Consider the following 20,742-nt stretch of genomic DNA (forward strand, 5'->3'; position numbering starts at 1 on the left):
CTGTTTTCCCAATTACTTGCGGCTACACTGAAATACCAAGACTAGCAACCTTTGTATTGATAAGCCAAATCCAATACTTCTGTAAAAGTAAGAAATACTGACATACAGGAAAGCAAAGAATGCTGCAATGAATATCCTGAAATAAGGATATTTTTCATCCAATTAATTGCTCCAATGAACATAGCAAAAAAAGGTTAAATAATCTGAAAAGTCTGGTGATTGTTTGGGGATTTTTGCTTTTTCTATTAAGCTTTAAGGCTGCTGTCTGCAATAGTCTCATTAAATTAATTGTCTTGTCTTTAACTGTGTAAGCAAAATTATACAGTATTAGATGTCCAGCTTGACATTTTGTATAAATTATAGCCTACACTGTAAAGTTAAGGCTTAGTATATGGTAAGTCTGGTTAAGATAAATTTGACTTTTGATGCCTGCAACCATGGCTTAGGAATGACAAGCTAACACAGTATAGAAGTTTGCACAGATTTCACTCAACCTTCTCTTTAAATGTAACACAGCTGTACTCCAGCAATGCAGCACCCATTCCATATTCTCAAAATATTTTGGTTCTCTAAGTACTTTACCATCTTTGAAATTGTAAGAAAGGTTGTCCCTCCTCCCCCTTTTGTTAGAATACGACAGCCCTTTCGTATGCTGTAGCAGGTGCTGAAGAAAAATGCTTTTCTATTAAGTCAGGAATGTCACTACTTGGGTCATGAGACAGCAGGCAGACCTTCATCATTTTTGCAAAAGTTATCTCCAGGGAAAACCATCAGCATGTTTTATTTCCACACTATCAACTCACTCTTATCACAGGCCATCATTCTTTGAAAGACAGCCATTTGAATAATACTTCAGACTTGACAACAGCTGACATTTTTATATGAATTCCTGAGAAAGTGCATACAAAGAAACTGTTTAGAGGTAAGAACACAGAAGGAATGGAAGTGAACACTGTACCAAAATCAGTGATAGTTACTAAAGCCTAAGTAAAGCCAGGTTCTTTCGCACTGGAAGGAATGGCAATTCACCTCATCACCCACAGGCAAGATTTAATTCCCACCACATCTATGTGCTGTTAAGACTTTATTCTTGTCAGAAAAACAGCAAAAGCAAAACGTATCCTTTCCCTTCTCCCAAACTCATGCTCGATCACTTCTTTTAAACCAAGTTAATTTGAAATTGTATGGAAAAACAGAACTAAGTAGAACCATATTAAAGATGTTAAAGTTTTTATTTTAGGAACATTAATAAAAATAACATGAACATCTTCAACATTGTACATTTGTTTAATGGATAATAGACAGCAAGGGAGGTTATTTAAACTGTACAGAATAAATGGGAACTTGCATTAGACTCGGGGAGAAGAGCTCTTTGCCTGTTACTGGTACGCTAGTAAAAATGCTCAGTGAAATACCTCTACAAAAAGAAAAAGAGAAAATAAATCACATTATGGAAATATCAAAAGAACAATAAAAGGTTAAGAAAATACTGCTTTCTTACTGTACTGGGTCTGGCTGGGATGGAAGTAACTTGCTTCATAGCAGCCCATATGGTGCTTTGCTTTGGATTTGTGGCTAGAACTGTGCTGATAACACACCAGTACTTTGGCTTTTGCTGAGCATTGCTTGCACAGCGTCAAGGTTTCATTTTTCCCCACTCTGCCTGCTCCAGCAAGTAGGCCAGGGGTGGCAAGAAGCTGGGAGAGGACGCAGTTAGGACAGCGGGCCAGAATTGACCAAAGGGATATTCAGGCCATACAACATCATGCTCAGCAACAAAAACTGAGGGGGAGGGTGGGCAGAGGTCTACTTCTGGGAGGTGGTGATTGCTTTTGCATGACTTGTTCCTCCTACCCTCCTTTTCTTCACTTATTAAACTGCCTTTATCTCAACCCAAAAGTTTTCTCGCTTTTGCTGTTCTCATTCTCTCCCTCATCCCACTGTAGGGAGGGAGGGAGGGAGCAAGCAGCTGGGTGGGGCTTAGCTGCTGACCAGGGTCAACCCTGATAAACTACAGAATTTTGGCTTTTTTTTTTTCCTTTTCTTTTAATTATACATTAAGCTTATAGCAGAAAGTGTTCACACAGACTGATGTTTCTTCTTAAATTCAGGCACACATAACTATATTTCAAGAATGACTTTCTTCCCATTTTTCTAACTGAAGTAGTTTCTTTCACATCGGTGATACATCCAAAGTACATATTAACATTTCCACAACTAAGTTGAATTATTCAAATATGCTCCCCTCTCTCAGCCCTTAGACATTACACTCTTGAAGATCTTTTTCCACAGGGAAAAAAAACATCCACCCAGTTCTCACATGATGGTAGTACATAAGTATGTGCCTGGTGTATTTTCTCATCAATACCAACATCAGCTATTTCTGCTGTGTGAAGCTGTGCTTCCATGTTGCCTTTTATTTTTATAAAAAAGATACAGTAAATTTTTTTTTTTTAAGAATATGGGAACAACTGTTTTAAGTGGCAGTTAAGACTGAATTCAAACACATGACTGTGACTATTAGCCATCTAGATAATATAATAAAACACACTTTTAAGAGGAGGAAAGATAGTATTTCACACTTAAATGTTATCATTAAAAAAAAAAAAAAAATCAGCAAACATTTCAACACCAAAAGTATTTATAAAAAAATTAGTTCTATATAGGTAGAAGACAGAAACAGGTATTTCATGAAGTCTTTATCCACTCCTAGTTTTACAACCGGGGGAGGGAGGTGGGGGAAACACTTTGGGGAAAAAAGAACCCAAAGGGCAAAGGAAAACAAAGTATCTTCCTGTGTTCTGGAGTTACAGCTCTAGTGGAAGGTGCTCAGCTTTATTCGTTCTCAAATCTGCTGTATGGATTATCACAATCCTGGAGAAGACCTGTAAAACAAAACAGGACTGCGTTTATAATTTTCTTACCAGTATTACATAAAAACCTTGAGTTACTGACCTCACTGTAATAGGTACTCCATTTAACAAAACCAAAAGGCAATTCTTGTAATAGTTGCTCTATTACCCAAACACTCAAGAATAATAAATTGAAAGTGTTAAGCACTCTTATTTCTCAGACTATAATCATGAATAGGTATTTCATCATTTAGCAGGGAAAGAACATTTCTCTGTGAAAAATTCTTACGGAAAAAAACATCTCTGATTCGTGAGGTATACTCTACAAAAATGCATTTTTGAGAGAGTCAAGTCTACAAAAACCTAAGCATAGAGATAGCTCAGGAAGAACAGATTCAGACTGGCCAGTTTATAAATTCAAGTTATTATAAGATCATCATCCTTTTAAGATGTAAAGTGCTGCTACTTTGACTTAGTTCTACTTCGATTATACACAGCCATCTGTCACATTCAGCCACTTACAGCATTTCTGCAACAGGACAATAATCTCTAAGAACAAATGAAGATCACTTCTACATGCACTAAAACCTCCAGGGACCAGACCAAGAGCATCACTGAATCCAGGTTGCAGTACGTTTCCATCATGAAGATTCTTAATGACTTCACCAGAATACTGTCACAGAAGGCATTGCAAAGCCATCCAATTATGCTGAGTGTCTGGATATGCATTACAATCTTCTGTTAAGGGTTAGTTGAGCAATTGCTGTTCCGCACAGCAATTATTTCAAAGAGACTTTAAACCACACACCAGATTTGGGCTAGGCAGAAGTGCATACTGAAAATAAAGGAGTCTCATAAGAGTCCAAAGGTTGACTTTTGTTGTGAAAGAACAGAAACACTACTGCTATCTGTTCTACCCAAGATTTTTATACTGATGTTTTGCAAGTCTGGACTTTTCTCTAGCTCATTTGTTTAGGGCATGGAAACAGAACACAGTTAAGCCAAACACCACCAATTCGCTAATGTTCAGCTTCCCGATAGTGGAAGATTATGCTAGTCACTGCCAAATCTTGTAAGAACTCCCCTCAGACCTTTTCATACCATACCTCTTTTCCACATGCAACTGCACACAGATATTGAACGTTCACTGTTCTATCTGAAAGCCAAAAACTAATAGCACTGAAGGAAGACTATACTTTTGTCTACCTTGTTGCAGTTGTTGTACTTCTTTTGAACTGCCAGGTTATTTTAAGATGTCAATCAAGAAGCACAACTGCTTAGTGCTGATTATTGTATCAGTAACTGCAACTACCTACCTGATAGGGAACAGCAAATATTAAGGAATAAGTATGAAAAATTCTGTAACTTCTCAAATTTACAAGATTACAAGCAGTCAATTTGTAAAGTTAAAATCAAAACCAGCCCTCATATGACCCTTACTCACCAAAGAAGGGGTAAGTCAGTCACAGTTATAAAGCTTCAGCCAGGTAACATAAAATACGGTCTATTTACCTGGTATAGCACCTTGCGTCTTACCTTTCTGTAATTGCTTTAAAAAATAATCTTTTAAGTATTTGTGCAATAAGAATATGGTTACATGACAGCATTGTCAAGAGTTATCTACAATATTTTGAGATCTTGAAATGTTTATATTTTTAAACTTTCAGAAAGCAGTTACTTAAATTTTAATCTTACCTTTTGTGCATTTAAACAAAGAGTTGTAGGGTCCATTAAGTCTACTCTAGCTGACGAGTAAGCTAACACACAATAAAAAAGAGCTCTTATCCTTGGCCTACCATTCAACCTTGAGTGCCTTCAGGTAACATTCCTGCATTAATATAACCCCAACCCAAATACAGAGAAGAAACATTTACTTTATTTCCAGACCACCACCCCCTCCTTCCTCCAGACATGTTAATACTTTGGCAGCTAGGATCTATAGATCCTAATATATTTAGTTACCTGAAAGACAACCAAGTAGTCCAATTATTAAAAGTTTTGGCAGTACTTCTGTATTTCACCCCTTCTAAATCCAAAACACATCTCTACACAACATTTACAGAAAATGAGCAACAGTACAGGAAATTAACATAGTTTTATTACAATTGGCATTGCATAAACTCCCTGCACTCATTAAGTTCCACTTGGAAATCAAGGCACCAAACTTCAAAAATTTTCCACAAAGTGGCAAGAGGTCATACTAGATTCCCCAACAAAATTAACTGAGGTTGCATACTTCTCTAGGTACTCTGGCAAGTGCTTATTATGTCTTTCTTATATTTCATTCAAGATTCAGACCTTTGAAGGGTCAAGTATGTAAGTAGCACAGTAGAACACTAGACACTGTTCTCTTGCAGCTTGAACAGCTGAAATCCAATGGAAACAGTATTCTACATCCAGAAGTGCCAAATTCAAATTAATCTGAGCACGGTCTAAGACTCCTGATAAAACTTTTCCTATACCATTCTGAGGAGCAAATATACTTTTATCTGCCCATGCCCCAAAATGCTCAACCAAAAGCCATTTCAGATAACTAGTCCTCATATTTGAAGTGAATGTGTCATTTTTTACTCGTTATTGCAAATGCCTTTCCCAGTAGTACTTGCTTTGGTTTTACTGAATTATGTTTAGGTATGAACAGATATAATCACCACTAATCAGGCATTCGTATGTTTAAGTTAAAGTTCTCTGATTTATCTTATTGTACAATACTGGAACTAAACAGGCTTTAAGAACTATGGGTCAGTCCAGTGTGAGTATTATTGGTCATGACTTCAGAAATTCATCTCCCAGGCAAGAAGGTACTCCAAGAGAAATGGCAAGCCCTCCTTCCAAATGAGGATAACCACAGAGGTTACAACATCTGATAGACCTTGCTCTCAGTCTTGCTCTCAAATCTGCATTCAGTGTTTAAATTTCTTTTATCCTCAGCATTCTAAGTATGTCATAAGATTACATTAAGTGAGAGGAGGGAGACGGCAGCTCATCACTTGCACCAGTTATTACTGAAGAAGTTGTATCAGGCTCAAGTGGACAAAACCAATCTAGAGACACATACAAAAAAAAAAAGAGCATGACAAAAAGCTCCTGTCAGCTGCCACAGCTGCTCTTAGCCATGACACTCAGAGGAGTTGCAAGCTTATGCGAATTGAATAACATGTCTGGTTCAACTAAAGATCATGTGCTGCCTTGAACCAGACATGAGTTGTCTCTCTCAACCGTTTCCCACTTGACATGAGTGTGACTACCCAATTTTAATTTACACTTACAGGTTCAGAGAAGCTAGGTGTTCGTAGCTTCAGGAGACTTGTTTGCAATGAAGTCCATTACATGTTACTGCTGAGCTTGAATATTGAACACAGGACACTTACAAGAACTTCTAACATCTTGCTTCTATTTACCTTAGTTTTGAGGTTAATATTTGACCTACTTAGCAGTATTCAAGAAACACTCAAAAATTTGAAAGGTATAGTGGTCAAGTATCCTTCATTAGATTGTATGAAATAATGAGGCCTCCTAATACATAGGAAATAACAAAGCAATTGTAAGAAATTAATACCTCTTTCCAGCATGTTCATTTATGTTATATGCTATGCTAATTATACAGCTTCTCAGTCATTGAGATCTGACTCTCATCACATCAGCACTGCCCAAAAATAGAATTAGCAAGGGAAAAACTTACAAGAGACTGTATACGCTGAGAAAAGAAAAAACCACCAACTACTTTGCTGCACGTCTTCACCCCTTATTACACTTTTTCTCTTTATTTTTAACCCCCAGATTAACAATTCTATTCTTAACAGTGTATAGCAATACAAGGTTTCCCTGCTTTGCATTCAGAACACTAACGAAGATCAAGACAAAGTACCAATCTAGAACAGAAGGAACATTTACTGTGATAAACTACTGAATACAAAAATCAACATCTCACATAAAATAAAGGAGATAGGATTACATATCATTAATTAGCTGATCAAAACCTTTGCAGAACTGAAGCAAGTGGTGTGGAAGCCCAAAATCATGAAAGGCAATAATTTTGTAAAAATGAAGAGAAAGAATCCTTCCACTAATACCGGGCAAAATCCTGAAATAATAATAAAGCAGCTTCTCACTAACGCTATACTGAACATACAATAGCAGCAAATGCAGCAGCAATTAAATTGTAGTTCCTTTGTATACTACACAAGCCGCAAAGTACTCTGAATTCTACTTTAAAATTTTCTAATAGTCAACACATAATTTGTGTAATCATATTGCATTCATACGTGAGCAAATGAAAAATACTATCAAATTGTGCAACAAAAACACTTCAAAGCATGTATTCCTGGTTGCTAAAGCTCTCTATTGCTTCCAATGCTCCCAAAGGACCGTGGCTAGAGTGACACCTGCAATGCATTATAAATGTGTAATTACCATTTAAATGGGGTAAGGAAAGCTAGTGGATGAAATGGGAAAAGGCATTCCCTTAAAGCCAACCAAATACTGAAATTTCAGGCATGATCATTTTAATCTACAGAGTCAGATTAACAAAGTCATTGTCATTCTGCCACTCATCCATGCATACTTAACTGAGAATCCTCTCTGCAGTGCGTAAGAGTAAAATAATCTAGTGTCTCCATAATTATTTGCAGCAATTTTTATTAGATTATGTTTAATATGCTAGCATATGTATTTACTAGACAGTGAAAAATGAAGACAGAAGACCCAAGGTTATAGCAAGACAATCATTTGTCTACATGTTATCAGAATATAAACTATATACATCAGCAATAATATTTAGGGATTTCAGAATTTATACATATTTTGTCTTTCATTTTTCCTCTATTACATACATCCTTTCAGGATGTGCCAACTATTCATGTAAGAGATTTTTCTTTAGGAAAAAAAATGAGTTATGAGAATCCAGGCCTCAGATCAATATATCCGATAACATAAATTCATCTCTGTATATGCAATAAAGCAAGCCTGTCAATAAATAAACGTTACATAGAAGCTTGCTATTGAAATTTAAGTTTTATAGTTGAATTACAATCTTTTGCAGGTAAACTGCATTGCAAAAAAATGCACGAAGAAATGAATATGCCTGACTCCTTATAAGAGGGTATGCCTTCCATTAACACAATGAACATATGAACTTGTTTCTAATTAAGTCATTCATAGACTAACATGCTTCAAGTGGAGGCAAAATGGCACTTGCTCTCATACGACTGTGTGCATAGTATAGCTATATGCAAGATTTGTTGAATTTGGTATATGCTTTCCAGAGGCACAGAATTATACAGTTATATTCCTCAGGAAACTCAACAAGATCCAACAAAGCATCCTGCAAAGGTCTGAAAGTTAAGCACTGAAGAGAGAGAATTGTCTTCACCAAAATGTAGGACCATCTAGGAGACAAGTGAACTAGTTTCACAAGCAAGATATGACTGAACGCAGCCTTTTGAAACATCACTTAACACTAATGCAGTGCTTTGATCCATTAACTGCTATACTGAATTCAGGACCTCGTTCACTCCTTTTAGCTGCACTGCTAAGGAGATGCAAAGCTATATGTGTATCTGTACAGAGTGCTGCATGTTATTTTGGACACACAGCCATTGCCTTAAGTTCTTCACCAGATCGATCCATCCCAATGATTCAAACTTGAGACTGACTCTAAGGTCTCTTCTAAGGAGAAACAAACACAAAAAGTGTGTGTTATGTTGTTGTTTGGATTTTGTTTGGGGTTTTTTTATTGTTTTTTTGTTTGTTTGTTTTTTTAAATCTGAACTATTGTTGTCAACCACTCAAACCAACCTCTTGAAACTTGGGATACAGGGTCAGTTATCCTATAAAATACCACAGGACTGAAGCTCATGACTGATTGTTAAACAAAAATGACTTGTGGTTTCTACAACATTCTTCCTCCTGCAGCTCAAGCTTCACAGTGAATTTTTGCTCCATTTCAGCAAAGAAGCATACTTTTGCAAATGTTCTCCAAGCAGAGAATTCCCTATAGAGATTGTCTGTATCACTCCTGCATCAGCCAAAGGGCAGGCTACAGATTCATGAAAGCATTCCCAGACTCTGCCAATCAGTTTAACAAGAGGATGAAAATTAACAGTTTTGAGTGACTGTTCAGACCCCTAGAATCAACCCCCTCTGACATTAGTGCAATTTGCATAATAAAAAGTGCAGTATAGTTTTAGCATATCTGTCTCTGAATACACAGTACTATTAACCCTATGAACAAATCAAATGTAAAGTGCAAGCACTGACAAGCCTAGATAATAAAAGCTTCCTATACAACACAGCAGGTCCTACAGTCTTGCAGTATTCTCCTACTGGACCACAGCTCCACTTAAAAACAAAGGAAAAAACAACAATTTTAATCCCTGCATTAGGCTGCATCCTCCATCCTTCTTTTTTAAGCTTGATTTTAAAAGTTCGCTATCTGCTAGTCAGTCTATCCTCTTCAATAACCATGAGTCTACTAGCCAATTTCAACTAGATTGGTTTAGCACATTCAAGAACAAACAAAAAACCTCCAAAATCAGTACTCTTAGGAAGAGACAAAAAAAAGGCTTATTTTAATAAATGTATTTAAATGCCCACCCCAAGCAAACACCCCAGCCAGCATTTTCTTGTCAAGTGGAAAGTCAGTGCTGGAAGAGAACAGGAGCATACTAGTGATGAGATCAGGTGTTCAGGTGACAGAAGACATGCATCAGTAGGAAACTGGGCTTGATTACTTCTGCTGCTCATAAAGCAGCTTGTTTCTGCTGTGAATTTTAATAATAATTAGGAAAAAGGAATCAATTTAGATACTGAGTATCAAAACAAGATTACCACATACCATACTTCTTACGTATTTCATCATGCTTCAGTTTTCTTTCATGTTTCCTGCAACAAATAAAGGCATGAGAAGAACATTCAGACTGTTTTGAGCTGTAAGCAGAATATGATAATTACATCTGAGACAACATTTTTAAAGTAGTATGCAATTACAAATATCAAAAAACCCCACATTTACCAGTTATAGATCTTATCTTTCTATATACACTTTATGTATCTATAAGATTTCCTATAACTTCTCACTAATCAATAATGTCAAAGTAAGATATATTTGCAAGCGTAAGGAAAATACTGTTTTTTCTATACAGAAGTAATGCATCCACATATACATATACACACTAAGGTATTTGCCTATACATAAGAAGCAAGGTGCAATATTGGAAGATTCCCTAATGCTTTCCAGCAGGGAGCATAATAATAAAATTTAGCTGTGAATACAGCGTGCTTCAGAATCCTAATTCAATATTCAATATAATAATTATAAAAAGATAAAAGGTGTATTACTGTTTAAGCAGTACAGCAAGTATAAGTGAAAACTGCTGGTTTCTAAAATCCAGCATGGCATCCATGCAGAGCATAAACAAAAATATTGTGTTATATAAAAATTGGATGCCTCTAGTTATATTGTCTAATCATACAACAGTTTTCAAGACTGTATCTAATATTGCCAAACTTTAATTATTGACATAAACCAACTGTCTGATGAGTCAATTTCTTCTTCCCCTTCCTCCTCTCCCCTTTGCAAAGGTGAAGGGGGAAAAAAAATGAAGTTTAAATGGAAATCGTTCCATCATTCCTCAGATAATTTTCCTGTATTTCAAAGGCAGCATCTATTTTGCTTAGTTTAAGAACAAACAAAAAAGATCCTACACAACTGTTTCACTAGGACAATCCAGGATCTATGCATTTTGACGAAAGGATATAGAATTTGGCAAAACAATGTTCCTCTAACAAAAAAATACAGTTTGTTGCCCCTATCAAAATTTAACCCAGTTAGACAAGTTGTGACTTTCACCTGATTCTAATTTGAACATATTCAGCAGAAAGCTGTTAAGCACCGACAGCTTAATTCACCAAAGATCCCATCTACCCTATATGCATATTCTACCTCCAAATAATTCCTACTGCTAATCAGATCCTGTGTGTCCTCAGAAGCAATTATCCTGCTTCCCACTTAGCTGAAGGGCTCAACCAGCCTTTCCCTGCAACTGCACTTCTGGAAAGCATGCAGATAAAGCACAATGAGAAAACCAAACAAGACAGTCTGACTCAAAACCTTCCACTACTATTTCCCCAAGATACCTATCTCCCCTTCCACTATTGAGCCCCCACAGCATAGGACCAAAGCAGCCTGGCCAAACTGCGGGAGGAGAAGGAACTGGGTAATCAGGGTGATGAAATGAAATTCACGTAGAGGAAGAAAGTCAGGACTGAGAGGTTGAAGAGAATAGGAAGAAGAGAAGTCAAGTTTACCTACTGAGGGTAAACTGATCACAGGATTCCTGCTTCCTGTGTTGCATAAGAGGAAGACATGATACGAGGCAAGGGATCTCAGGAAGAGAACAGAGATTCTGCTTAAAGCAGCCTTCTGTATAAAGCCAGACGTTATTTCTGTATAGTTTCCATGTGATATCACCTGACCTCCAACCAAGTTTTTTTACTGGTGGTACTAATGGCATGTTCTTCACTGTTTTGCATACCCTGTCTGAAATAATGGAGTCTCACTGCTCCAGTTTCAACTGAAATCTCAGTACTTCAGCAGTCAGTCTGAATCTGCCCTGAACACAGAAAGCACTAAGTATTTGCGTAAGGAGGGTAAGGCAGTGGAGGTGCAGAGAAAAAAAAAAAAAAAAAAAAAAATATCAGGCTGTGTAGGCTTTAAACCTCAGAAACACTTTATGATATGTCCCTAGGCTATTCAAAACAAACCACCAAACATCTAAAATCTTTACACTGTTTAAGTTTGAAGGGTAAAACCATTAATATTTGTGAAACATTCAAACTTTGACAGGCAGCCGTGACTATACCACATCACCCATGACTAAATACTTATACAGTAAATAAGGCTTAGGTATACACCAACTGAGTAGAATCAGATGCAAATCTGAATAGGCAGTCACTGAATCAGCCACCCAGAGGTGGCTTACTGCACCGTTCACATCTTAACATTATGATCAAATGAAGTCACTTTACATTCTTCTGAGTTGGTTCTGTTTCTTAATACTACTGCTAATACCCCATTTTCTGTATGCTAAATTTTTGGCTCTTCATGCAAGTCGTCCCCACTGCTGTAAGCTGAGAAAGTATTTTTCCTAATACTAACAATTCACATCATAATTTTCCATACTTGGTTCTTCACAAATGAACTGCAATCCTTTCTTTCCCTGCCCCCCCCTCCTTGTTCTCCCTTACCAGTACACTACCAAATTATACTTGGCAGTTTATCTCATACAATATCTCACTGCTTTTCATTGGTTTATAAACTTCAACATGTAAATCAAGGTTTATAGATTAATAAATCTAACATATAAATGTACCATGTATTTGCAGCTGTATATAACTAAATGAGTGTACAGAAAAAGACTAACTACTTGATGCTATGTTTAAAAATGGTTTTTCATGTTAGAGATGACATGAAGTCAAATAAAGGACTAAAAGCTACACAATATCCGTTTTCCTTCAGTATTAGTCAAAAACTGAACTCCAGGTTTTCTTCCTGTCGTGGTTTAACCCCAGCCAGCAATTAAACACCACGCAGCCGCTCACTCACTTCCCCCCCACCCACCCAGTGGGATGGGGGAGAAAATCGGGAAAAAAAGCAAAACCCGTGGGTTGAGATAAGAACGGTTTAATAGAACAGAAAATAAGAAACTAATAATGATAACGCTAATAAAATGACAACAGCAATAATAAAAGGATTGGAATGTACAAATGATGCGCAGTAAAATTGCTCACCACCCGCTGACCAACACCCCAGCTAGTCCCCCGAGCAGCGATTCCCCACCCCCACTTCCCAGTTCCTATACTGGATGGGACGTCACATGGTATGGAATACCCCATTGGCCAGTTTGGGTCAGCTGCCCTGGCTGTGTCCCCTGCCAACTTCTTGTGCCCCTCCAGCTTTCTCGCTGGCTGGGCATGAGATGCTGAAAAATCCTTGACTTTAGTCTAAACACTACTTAGCAACAACTGAAAACATCAGTGTTATCAACATTCTTCGCATACTGAACTCAAAACATAGCACTGTACCAGCTACTAGGAAGACAATTAACTCTATCCCAGCTGAAACCAGGACACTTCCCCTCCTGCCCCTCACTGTAATTGCAAACTCTACAGGTCACAAGTAATTTTCAACCTTCTCAGTGAAACGACACCTAGTTTTGTCCTCAAGAAGACAAGCAGAGGGCTAACGTCATTACCCTTACTCTTCATGCTAACAGCCATCTAGGTATTCCAAAAACACACATCCTAAAATTCAGTTTATTACAGATACTTAACACAAACAAATTTTTAAGTTTAAAAGAAACTTTTACTGTGTACCTGAAAAGCCAGAAAATAGTAGGTGCTGCAGTTATCTTGAAGCTTGCAGGAAAAAAAAAAATTTAAAAAAAAAAATTAAAAAAAAAAAAAATCACACACTATGCAACTTGGGCCTCCTTACTTTGTTTTTACCATTCACTAATGGAATCATGAAATGAAGCTCAGACTAGTCCTGTTCTCCATCCACTGCCAACTGATCTGAACAGCTGTATATAAAGTAGCTGCATCCCACAGAAAAAAACATAAGATTATAGAAAAAACAAACAGACCAACATAAGGTCAATGCTGCACCTATTTTCCACCCATACTATTTATCCGAATAGCTATCCAGCTGTTTTCAGAAACTATGTGAAAACTTCACAGGTTGTAGTAAAGAAAGACCACACAGTACAGTACGGTGTTTTCCTCTGTAGTCTGCTGGTCAGAAATGGCTTGTTGATACTATTAATCTGTTCTACAGCCTGCTACTACCAATTCATCCACCTGAGGACTTACTGGAAGCAAGCAGTGGGTAGCGTGAGGTGTTCTGGTTGCTGGAAGCTGCTTACTCCTCATGTTTTCCCATGACCCCCCAGCCACACACAATGGGTATGCATGTTCAGAACACAGGAAATATCCCAGGGCTGCTGCTAAGCTCTCGCCTGCAATTAGAACAGTTTGTTTCACAGACACACTCCTGAGACAAGCTAGGAAACATTGCTGCTGCTGTAAGGCTGCAACAATCATTCTGGCAGAGCAGTCTGCTCCCAGCAATCCTTGTTCCTAGGCTTAATTCAGGAATGGAGTTGGTCTTAGCTATGCATTGCTAATTTCCTGGTGCAATACCACTTGCTCTGTGTGCACAGCAAACCCTACACTCCAGAAGTGTCAGACTTCTTACATATTAACTGTACCAAGAATTTAAAGCCGATACACAAATCACAGTGGAAAGGTTATGGTACACAATCATCACCTATGCACCTGGTCATGAGCCTTTGCTTTATAATAAACATAGTAAGTGTTGATTTAACTGAAGAACATAGTATAATACTAAGGATGTACATTTCACCACAAGGCACATGGTTTTGGCATACAACAAAATGTTGATATTCCTCATAGGTTCCCTCCTCTTTAGAGGGCAACAAAAGCATTACAAGAAAAACATCACCTTCACACTAGCACTCTGCCTACTGTGCAGTGACTAGTTAGACATGGATTAAAAGGTAGAAAATTTCCCTTTTTTCTGATCCATTGCAAGTCTTCAACAGCACTTCTCTGAGAAACTGTGTGGTACAACTATGCATGAGCATACTTCCTAAACTGGCCACCTACTTCTTACCCTTCTGCACACATTCAAGTATGACACTTTCAGCTCACAAATTAAATGTTTATGAAAACATACTTGCATCCATTCTCTTCTTGGATAAAGTTTGACACTATGTTGCAATGATGAAAGGGGAAGTACTGCTTTCTACTGTCCCCAGATAAATGCTTTCTTTGCTTTTTTCCCCATCCCTGGATTCATGCTGTCCTTGCATTCTGTGGATCCCAGCAATCTTATGGATACATGCTGAGACTGTTCATTGAACTCACCCAACAGAATAAAAACCACCTCAAAAACCCCACAGAAATGTGAATAGCTTTCTGCAAAACAAATCTGGCATAGCATAGAGCTAAGGAATGTTGTGCCTTGGGCATGAAAGAAAAGTAAGAATATTCTTTGCATCAGCAGCTCAGTTACATCAGTAGAATGCTTTTACACACAATCTAAAGGGTTAAATTAGCGGCACCATTACATATAAAAGTATACATTTTCAAAACAGTAATTTTAGCTCAGCTACAGTAGGAGACATCTAATTCTCATCTTCCCTCTGCAGAAAGTTACTTTTAAACTGGTGCTTTGCACCAAGTCAAGCTCTGAAAAAAATCTTTGTTAAACATCCCCATTGTATCCTATTCTAATTCCTTCTATTGCCAACAAGTTTAGGAATTTTGTACAAGGCTAAAGGACGCATCAATTTAACCCATTAAAACAGAATCTGTTCTGCTTCCTAACATCACAATGCCTACTTCAGAGCCATAACCATTGTTAGATTCAGGGCAAACAGTTGCTGTATTTGCTCATGTAATCTGGCAGTTCAGAACCAGAAAACAGATTTGCATGGAGTTAAGATGAGCAATTCTCCCAGCTCCTGCCAGCCAGACACACGAGTGTAGGTACATCTGTAAGAGAACCTTATTGGCTCCCACTTTTGTGCCCAGTCAGAAACGTTAACATGTTTGAGCAAACTAAGCATGTTTTATGTCTTATGCACATTTGTAATAGAGAAACTTAAAGTCTTCATGCAAAAGCTCTGCAAAGGGTCTCATCTGGAAGTATGCCTTGCTCCCCGCAGTCCCTGCTCATATTAACAATCAGTCTGAGTTCAAGAGAAAACAGCAGGTATCAGCAAAGCAGGGAAGGTACTCACCTGTTACTTGGCAGCCAAGTATTTATAGAACATAACCAGGATGCGGCAAACCTAAGATCAATTTCCTTGTCAGTCTGTGGGGATTCAAACCCACATCTGACAGCTCCAAGCCTAGCATTAATTTGGTTAGGACTCTCCTCTTGTCTTTACTAAAGCTAATCCACTGTGAAGCTCCAAAATAAAGACCATGAAAGGAAGTATGATTCAAAACGTATATCAGGCTTGTACTGAGTATCATGGCCCTACCTATAAAAACTGTTTATCTAAAGAATAACGTATAAACCACGAAGACTCACTGGAGCACTAAGCTACAAAAACCTACATCTGAAGGAATGCTGTTCTCACCAAGAAGCACTGTATCACTGCTGACTCTTGCACTACTTTCTACACTGTGCTACAGCTTTAGCATAAAGGATGGAAACGTGGAATTAAGTCTAAGATCTGAGCCAAAGTTTTCCATTTCCTGAGCAAAATTTCTAATAGGTATCTCACTATCAACTTCTCTACTTTTCCCAGTCAGATTTAAAAAAACCAAAACACAACCAAACAAAAAAACAACACCCCCCCCCCCCCCCCAAACAAAACCAAAAAAACCTGATTACCAAATTAATCCAAAAAGTGACTTTTTGCCTCTGAATCCCAGGCTCGCTTAGGCATTAACTCATGCCACGGACAGGCATCAGTCCAGGAGAGACTAAGCAAGACTTCAGACATCCCTCCTGTTTGCTCTCAGCTGGCACAGAGCACTCGTGGTACCTGCCACAGAGAGCATCAACCTGTTTGCTCTCTGTTCACTTACAGAAATACAGGCCCCTAATCAGGTTCACAAATCTCACAATAAGCCCCATTTTGTAAAAACCTGACATTGTCATGCTTAACTCCACAATGCCTCCTTGTTTAGTACACCATTTATTCCTTAGAAGGTCAGAATACTCCTAGATCACCAGGAAGTGTATAGCTATATATCAAGCTGTCAAGACTTACCTCTGAAGAGACTGTAGTCTTCGTTCCTCTCTCTTTCTAGCTAGCCGTTCTTCTTCTTCATCTGGTCTACTAGAAAAATAAGCAGGGAAGGAAAGCATAAGAGGAGGAAAAAGCAGTTTCACTGCTAGGCAATCACTGTTTAGTCATTTGATTTATTTTCAAAAAGGATTTATAGCCTGACCTGAGATACTTCTTCACAGCCATGTAACATTTCATTGCTGAATAAGCATAATTGACAAATTTGTAGAATTACCCTTTCACATTTTATAACGCCCAAATGCTTCACTCACTGTAGTAATGTGCCCTTCAGACTCCAGAGGGCAATTTAAAGCCTCTTCAGAACAGGTTGCAGACTGTTCCAGAAGCAGAGCGCGTACTTGCCATTTTCCCCATGTGCCACACCCCATTTTAGAGTAAGTGTAAAGTTAAGTCCATTGTTGCCCCCTGGAAGACTGATGGTTCATAAGCCTTTGATCCCAGAACAATTTACCTTTCCAACAACCACCACTATCCAATCCCAAGCGTCCCCCAGGAAAGCAGTCTGCACGAACTGTCTTAACAGCTGCCTTCCCTGTTCTGGAATAAGCAAGGATTTACCTGAGTGCATCAGCTGTGCGACTCTGGGAAATGCTGAGCCTACACAGTGCATCTGAGCTGTGCATGTGCAGATATGCTCTACTGAATGCAGGCACTTAAGCTTTGTGACCTGCCTTGGAGAAAGCTCAGCTTCACTTAACCATTAGATTGACCATATAAGAATTGTAGAACTCTGAAGCAAATGCCTAACAGTATTTATTTGTCTGGGGTTTTTTCTGACAGAATTAAATGACAATTATTCAGGATTAGTGAATGGGCACCTGCCATGCTTCCCCAAGAGCTAATAATTTTTCAAAACTGAATGCACTATCTGAAGATACGAATTATTTACAATACACCTGCTAACAGAGACATGAACAGTTGTAGTAGCACACATCTGCAGCAACCAACATACAAGTTAAGCAAGAGTGACATCCAGTGGTTAATTATAGCATGTCAAATGTTTTAACAGATAAAAATCAGACACCAGAACTGGAAATCTGAACTCAATTTTTCCATCTGCTTAATCAGTCCATACATCTCTTGAACATCTTAGTAATTTAAATACAATCCAGTAATTTAGTATCCATGTAATGTTTTCACATACAAATTTTCTAGTTCCTCCTTTTTTGTTTCCACATAACGAATTAGAAAAATCTTGAGGGAGTTTAGCAGCACAAAACAGATGCAACAGGTCACCTTTACTGGAAAACAAGGTTAGATCCTTTTGTAAAACTAATCAATTCCCCACATTAGCATGCCCAGGAAGACCAGAAGCTCTCATTCTTGGGTACCCTTCTGTAAAACTACTTTAGTGGAGACCCCAGCATCTTATGCAATAGTCTCACTTCACATTGGTGTTGCAAAATATAAAACCATCAAACAAATAAAATGCTGGTATAGAATTCAGAAAATATATTTCTTCCCTATAATTTAAAAAAGCATTAAATATCTTCTGATTTCTAGACACTTTAAAGGAATTGAGTTTTTCTTCAAAATTCAGAAAGTCTGAAATTATACAAATAAAAAAAGTGGTTGTTAAACTGACAAAGTTTAAGAGAGTCTATTTAATATAGTTTCATGAATAGTTGTATCTCAGGTACATGGAACCAGACTCTTAAAAGTCCAAACACAGGATAAAAACAATGAACTGAAACAATGCACCAATGGTGCTAGGATTCCTGGGATAGGCAGCCAGCTATGTTACTGATGTGGGGATTAATGCACCTAAGTATTCTCTGTGTTCAAGGAAAAGATAAGTGCTGGCTTCTTGAACACTGAAACCCCGCAGCTTAAAAACTCCCAGAAGGAATACTGACACTTCTGCAAAACAAGGTTACACCTGAGACCTGAGACAATACATCTAAGTAGTCAGTAAAACAGATCTAATACCACATTTCTACAAATTTTCCTTCTTCCAATTCATTACAAAAAAGTTTTTGTGGAAAAGGAATCCCCAAAACTGAGGAAGCAGAGAGCAAAAGAATTCCTGCTGAGAATCAGTGGGTTTAAAGCCAGTAATATATCAGGCTTCACTGTAACAATACATTCTGAATCCTCCTGAAATAAGCTGGACCCCACTCTGACAAGACCTTTAAATCCTCTAAGTGTCAGAAGATTAAGCTTGACACTTTTGGAGTCCTGGCATAAGATGACTCTCAACTAACCCTCTATTTTTAGAATTAGATGTTACAGTACTGATTGACGACTTAGCTCCTAAAACTGAAGTCTGGCACAAATCTTTCTCTTCACAGGAATCAAGCTTTATTTGTTGGCATGTCAGCCACAGGGGCCTACATGGTTCTTCTGCAGAGGACCTTGGCAGATCTTACATAAAATCTAAAACAGTTCTATACATCTTCAGGGCTTATCAGCACAGGGCTAAAGAGTTATCAATTTTTGCACTAGGACAGATTTGGTAGACCAACCTACCAGCAGAACAGGTGCATGCATCTTCCTCAGGGAAAAGAGAAGGGAATGACAAGTTATTTACAATTATTTTCTCCTTTCTTTAAAGGCATAGATGTACCATATTTCTCTGGCTTGAAGGTCAGCACTAAACACTGTACAGCTGCATAAGTTCTTTAAAAAAAACAACCCTCAAACAAGAACAATGAATTACAGGTACCTGAAATAGTATAGAAGTTATTTCAAATCAAGAAATAAGGTCCACATTTTGTTCATCTGAGAAGTACTGAAGGAAAAAAGGAACAGAGCTAACTGAAACTACACTGCCCAGAAACCTGAGCTCTAAAACTTCAGTGATAAAAGGAAGCATATTGTGCTGTCCCAATAAACAAGGCTTTCCAGGTGTTTCATTAGGGAATAAGCACTTATCACTTCACACAGCAGCACTGACTATTTTAGCTACCCATCAACTATTTCCCTCCCTTTGAAGGGTATTAGCCAATTAGAGAAGTAAGCCAGTAAAAAAAAAAATTTACAAGCCCTCCAAGATCTAAAGAACATTTAATTTTTGCAATATTATTTTAAGTAAGTCACTCTTGGTATCTTCGAGCAAAAAAGTATCATCTTACACTCAGAATATTTTGTTGAATTGGCTTGTTGAAGACAGCTAATCACTTAGATACTGACTGTCTGCTGACACATTCTAAAGCAAATTCTGAAGCATGGATACCAAGTGCTGTAGGACATTGTTGCTCAGTTACTTGTTACCCACCTGGTCCCCTTTTTGCTGTACCATGAGCTTGCCTTGATAGAAATTATTCTGTCATCACAAGAAGCAAGTATTTATTTGGCATTGAAATATTTCATGTCCAACCTTAATAAGGAAATATAAAACGTAGAAATGTAAAGTAATAGCTTACTTAAAGAACACATCTGTGATCCTACCACTAATAACATCACTTCAGTGTCATTTCAGCATCATTTCTAGTGCCATACTGCCTGACACTAAACACCTCTTTCTGTTGTCTCTCAAACAAATATAGCAAAGTGACCAAAATTGCTTCCAAATGAAAAGATCCTTAGTATATTGGAGAGTAAAAATTGTAGGTAGGTAGGGAAGACCAGCACCCAAAGTTAGTAAAGGAAACAAATATATGTATTTACCTCCTGGAACGCCTTCTGCAGTAACAGCAGTAACAGCAACAGACTGCTATGGACACCAGAATGAGTCCAGCTACTACAGCTATGGCAATAATTAAAGCCTCAAAGTTTACTGAAAAATATGAATATATTAAACTTGTTAGACTCCAGCATTAACATTTGTCTTTCTGATAATTCTTCCCCTCCTTCCCAAGTATTTTTTCATCTCTGTATTCAAAAAAAAATATCAAACACACAATTCTGTGCAACTACCCCAGTTAAAACTCAGCATATTGTATTAGAATTTTGCTACTATGCATAATCTACACTGAACAGACATTAAGTAAAATTGCTCTTTACACATACCAAACTATTACAAGTCATCCTGTAATACTTTATATGATATATCTACTGGCGTGATTCCACAGTTCTGTCCTCCCAATCACGACCTTAGCCAA

At 37.8% G+C, this 20,742-nt stretch overlaps 1 protein-coding gene across 2 annotated transcripts in view; it reads right to left on the reverse strand.

Annotated features, from left to right (window-relative positions):
• Positions 1-1,213: 1,213 nt before the first annotated feature.
• PTTG1IP2 (PTTG1IP family member 2) overlaps positions 1,214-20,742 on the reverse strand; it is a 32,746-nt gene continuing 13,217 nt past the window's right edge. The window contains exons 4-7 of one of the 2 annotated variants that reach the window (XM_052802616.1): positions 20,309-20,417; positions 16,661-16,729; positions 9,688-9,734; positions 1,214-2,885 (exon numbers count right to left, since the gene is read on the reverse strand). In XM_052802616.1, the coding sequence (XP_052658576.1) occupies positions 2,836-2,885; positions 9,688-9,734; positions 16,661-16,729; positions 20,309-20,417 (275 nt within the window). In that variant the 3' untranslated portion in view covers positions 1,214-2,835. Of the gene's footprint in view, positions 2,886-9,687; positions 9,735-13,099; positions 13,269-16,660; positions 16,730-20,308; positions 20,418-20,742 lie in introns of those variants that run through there. The other variant, XM_052802607.1, reaches the window with a different exon arrangement.

Source organism: Harpia harpyja, chromosome 1, assembly GCF_026419915.1.
Source record: "Harpia harpyja isolate bHarHar1 chromosome 1, bHarHar1 primary haplotype, whole genome shotgun sequence".
In the NCBI taxonomy this organism is placed as follows: Eukaryota; Metazoa; Chordata; class Aves; order Accipitriformes; family Accipitridae; genus Harpia; species Harpia harpyja.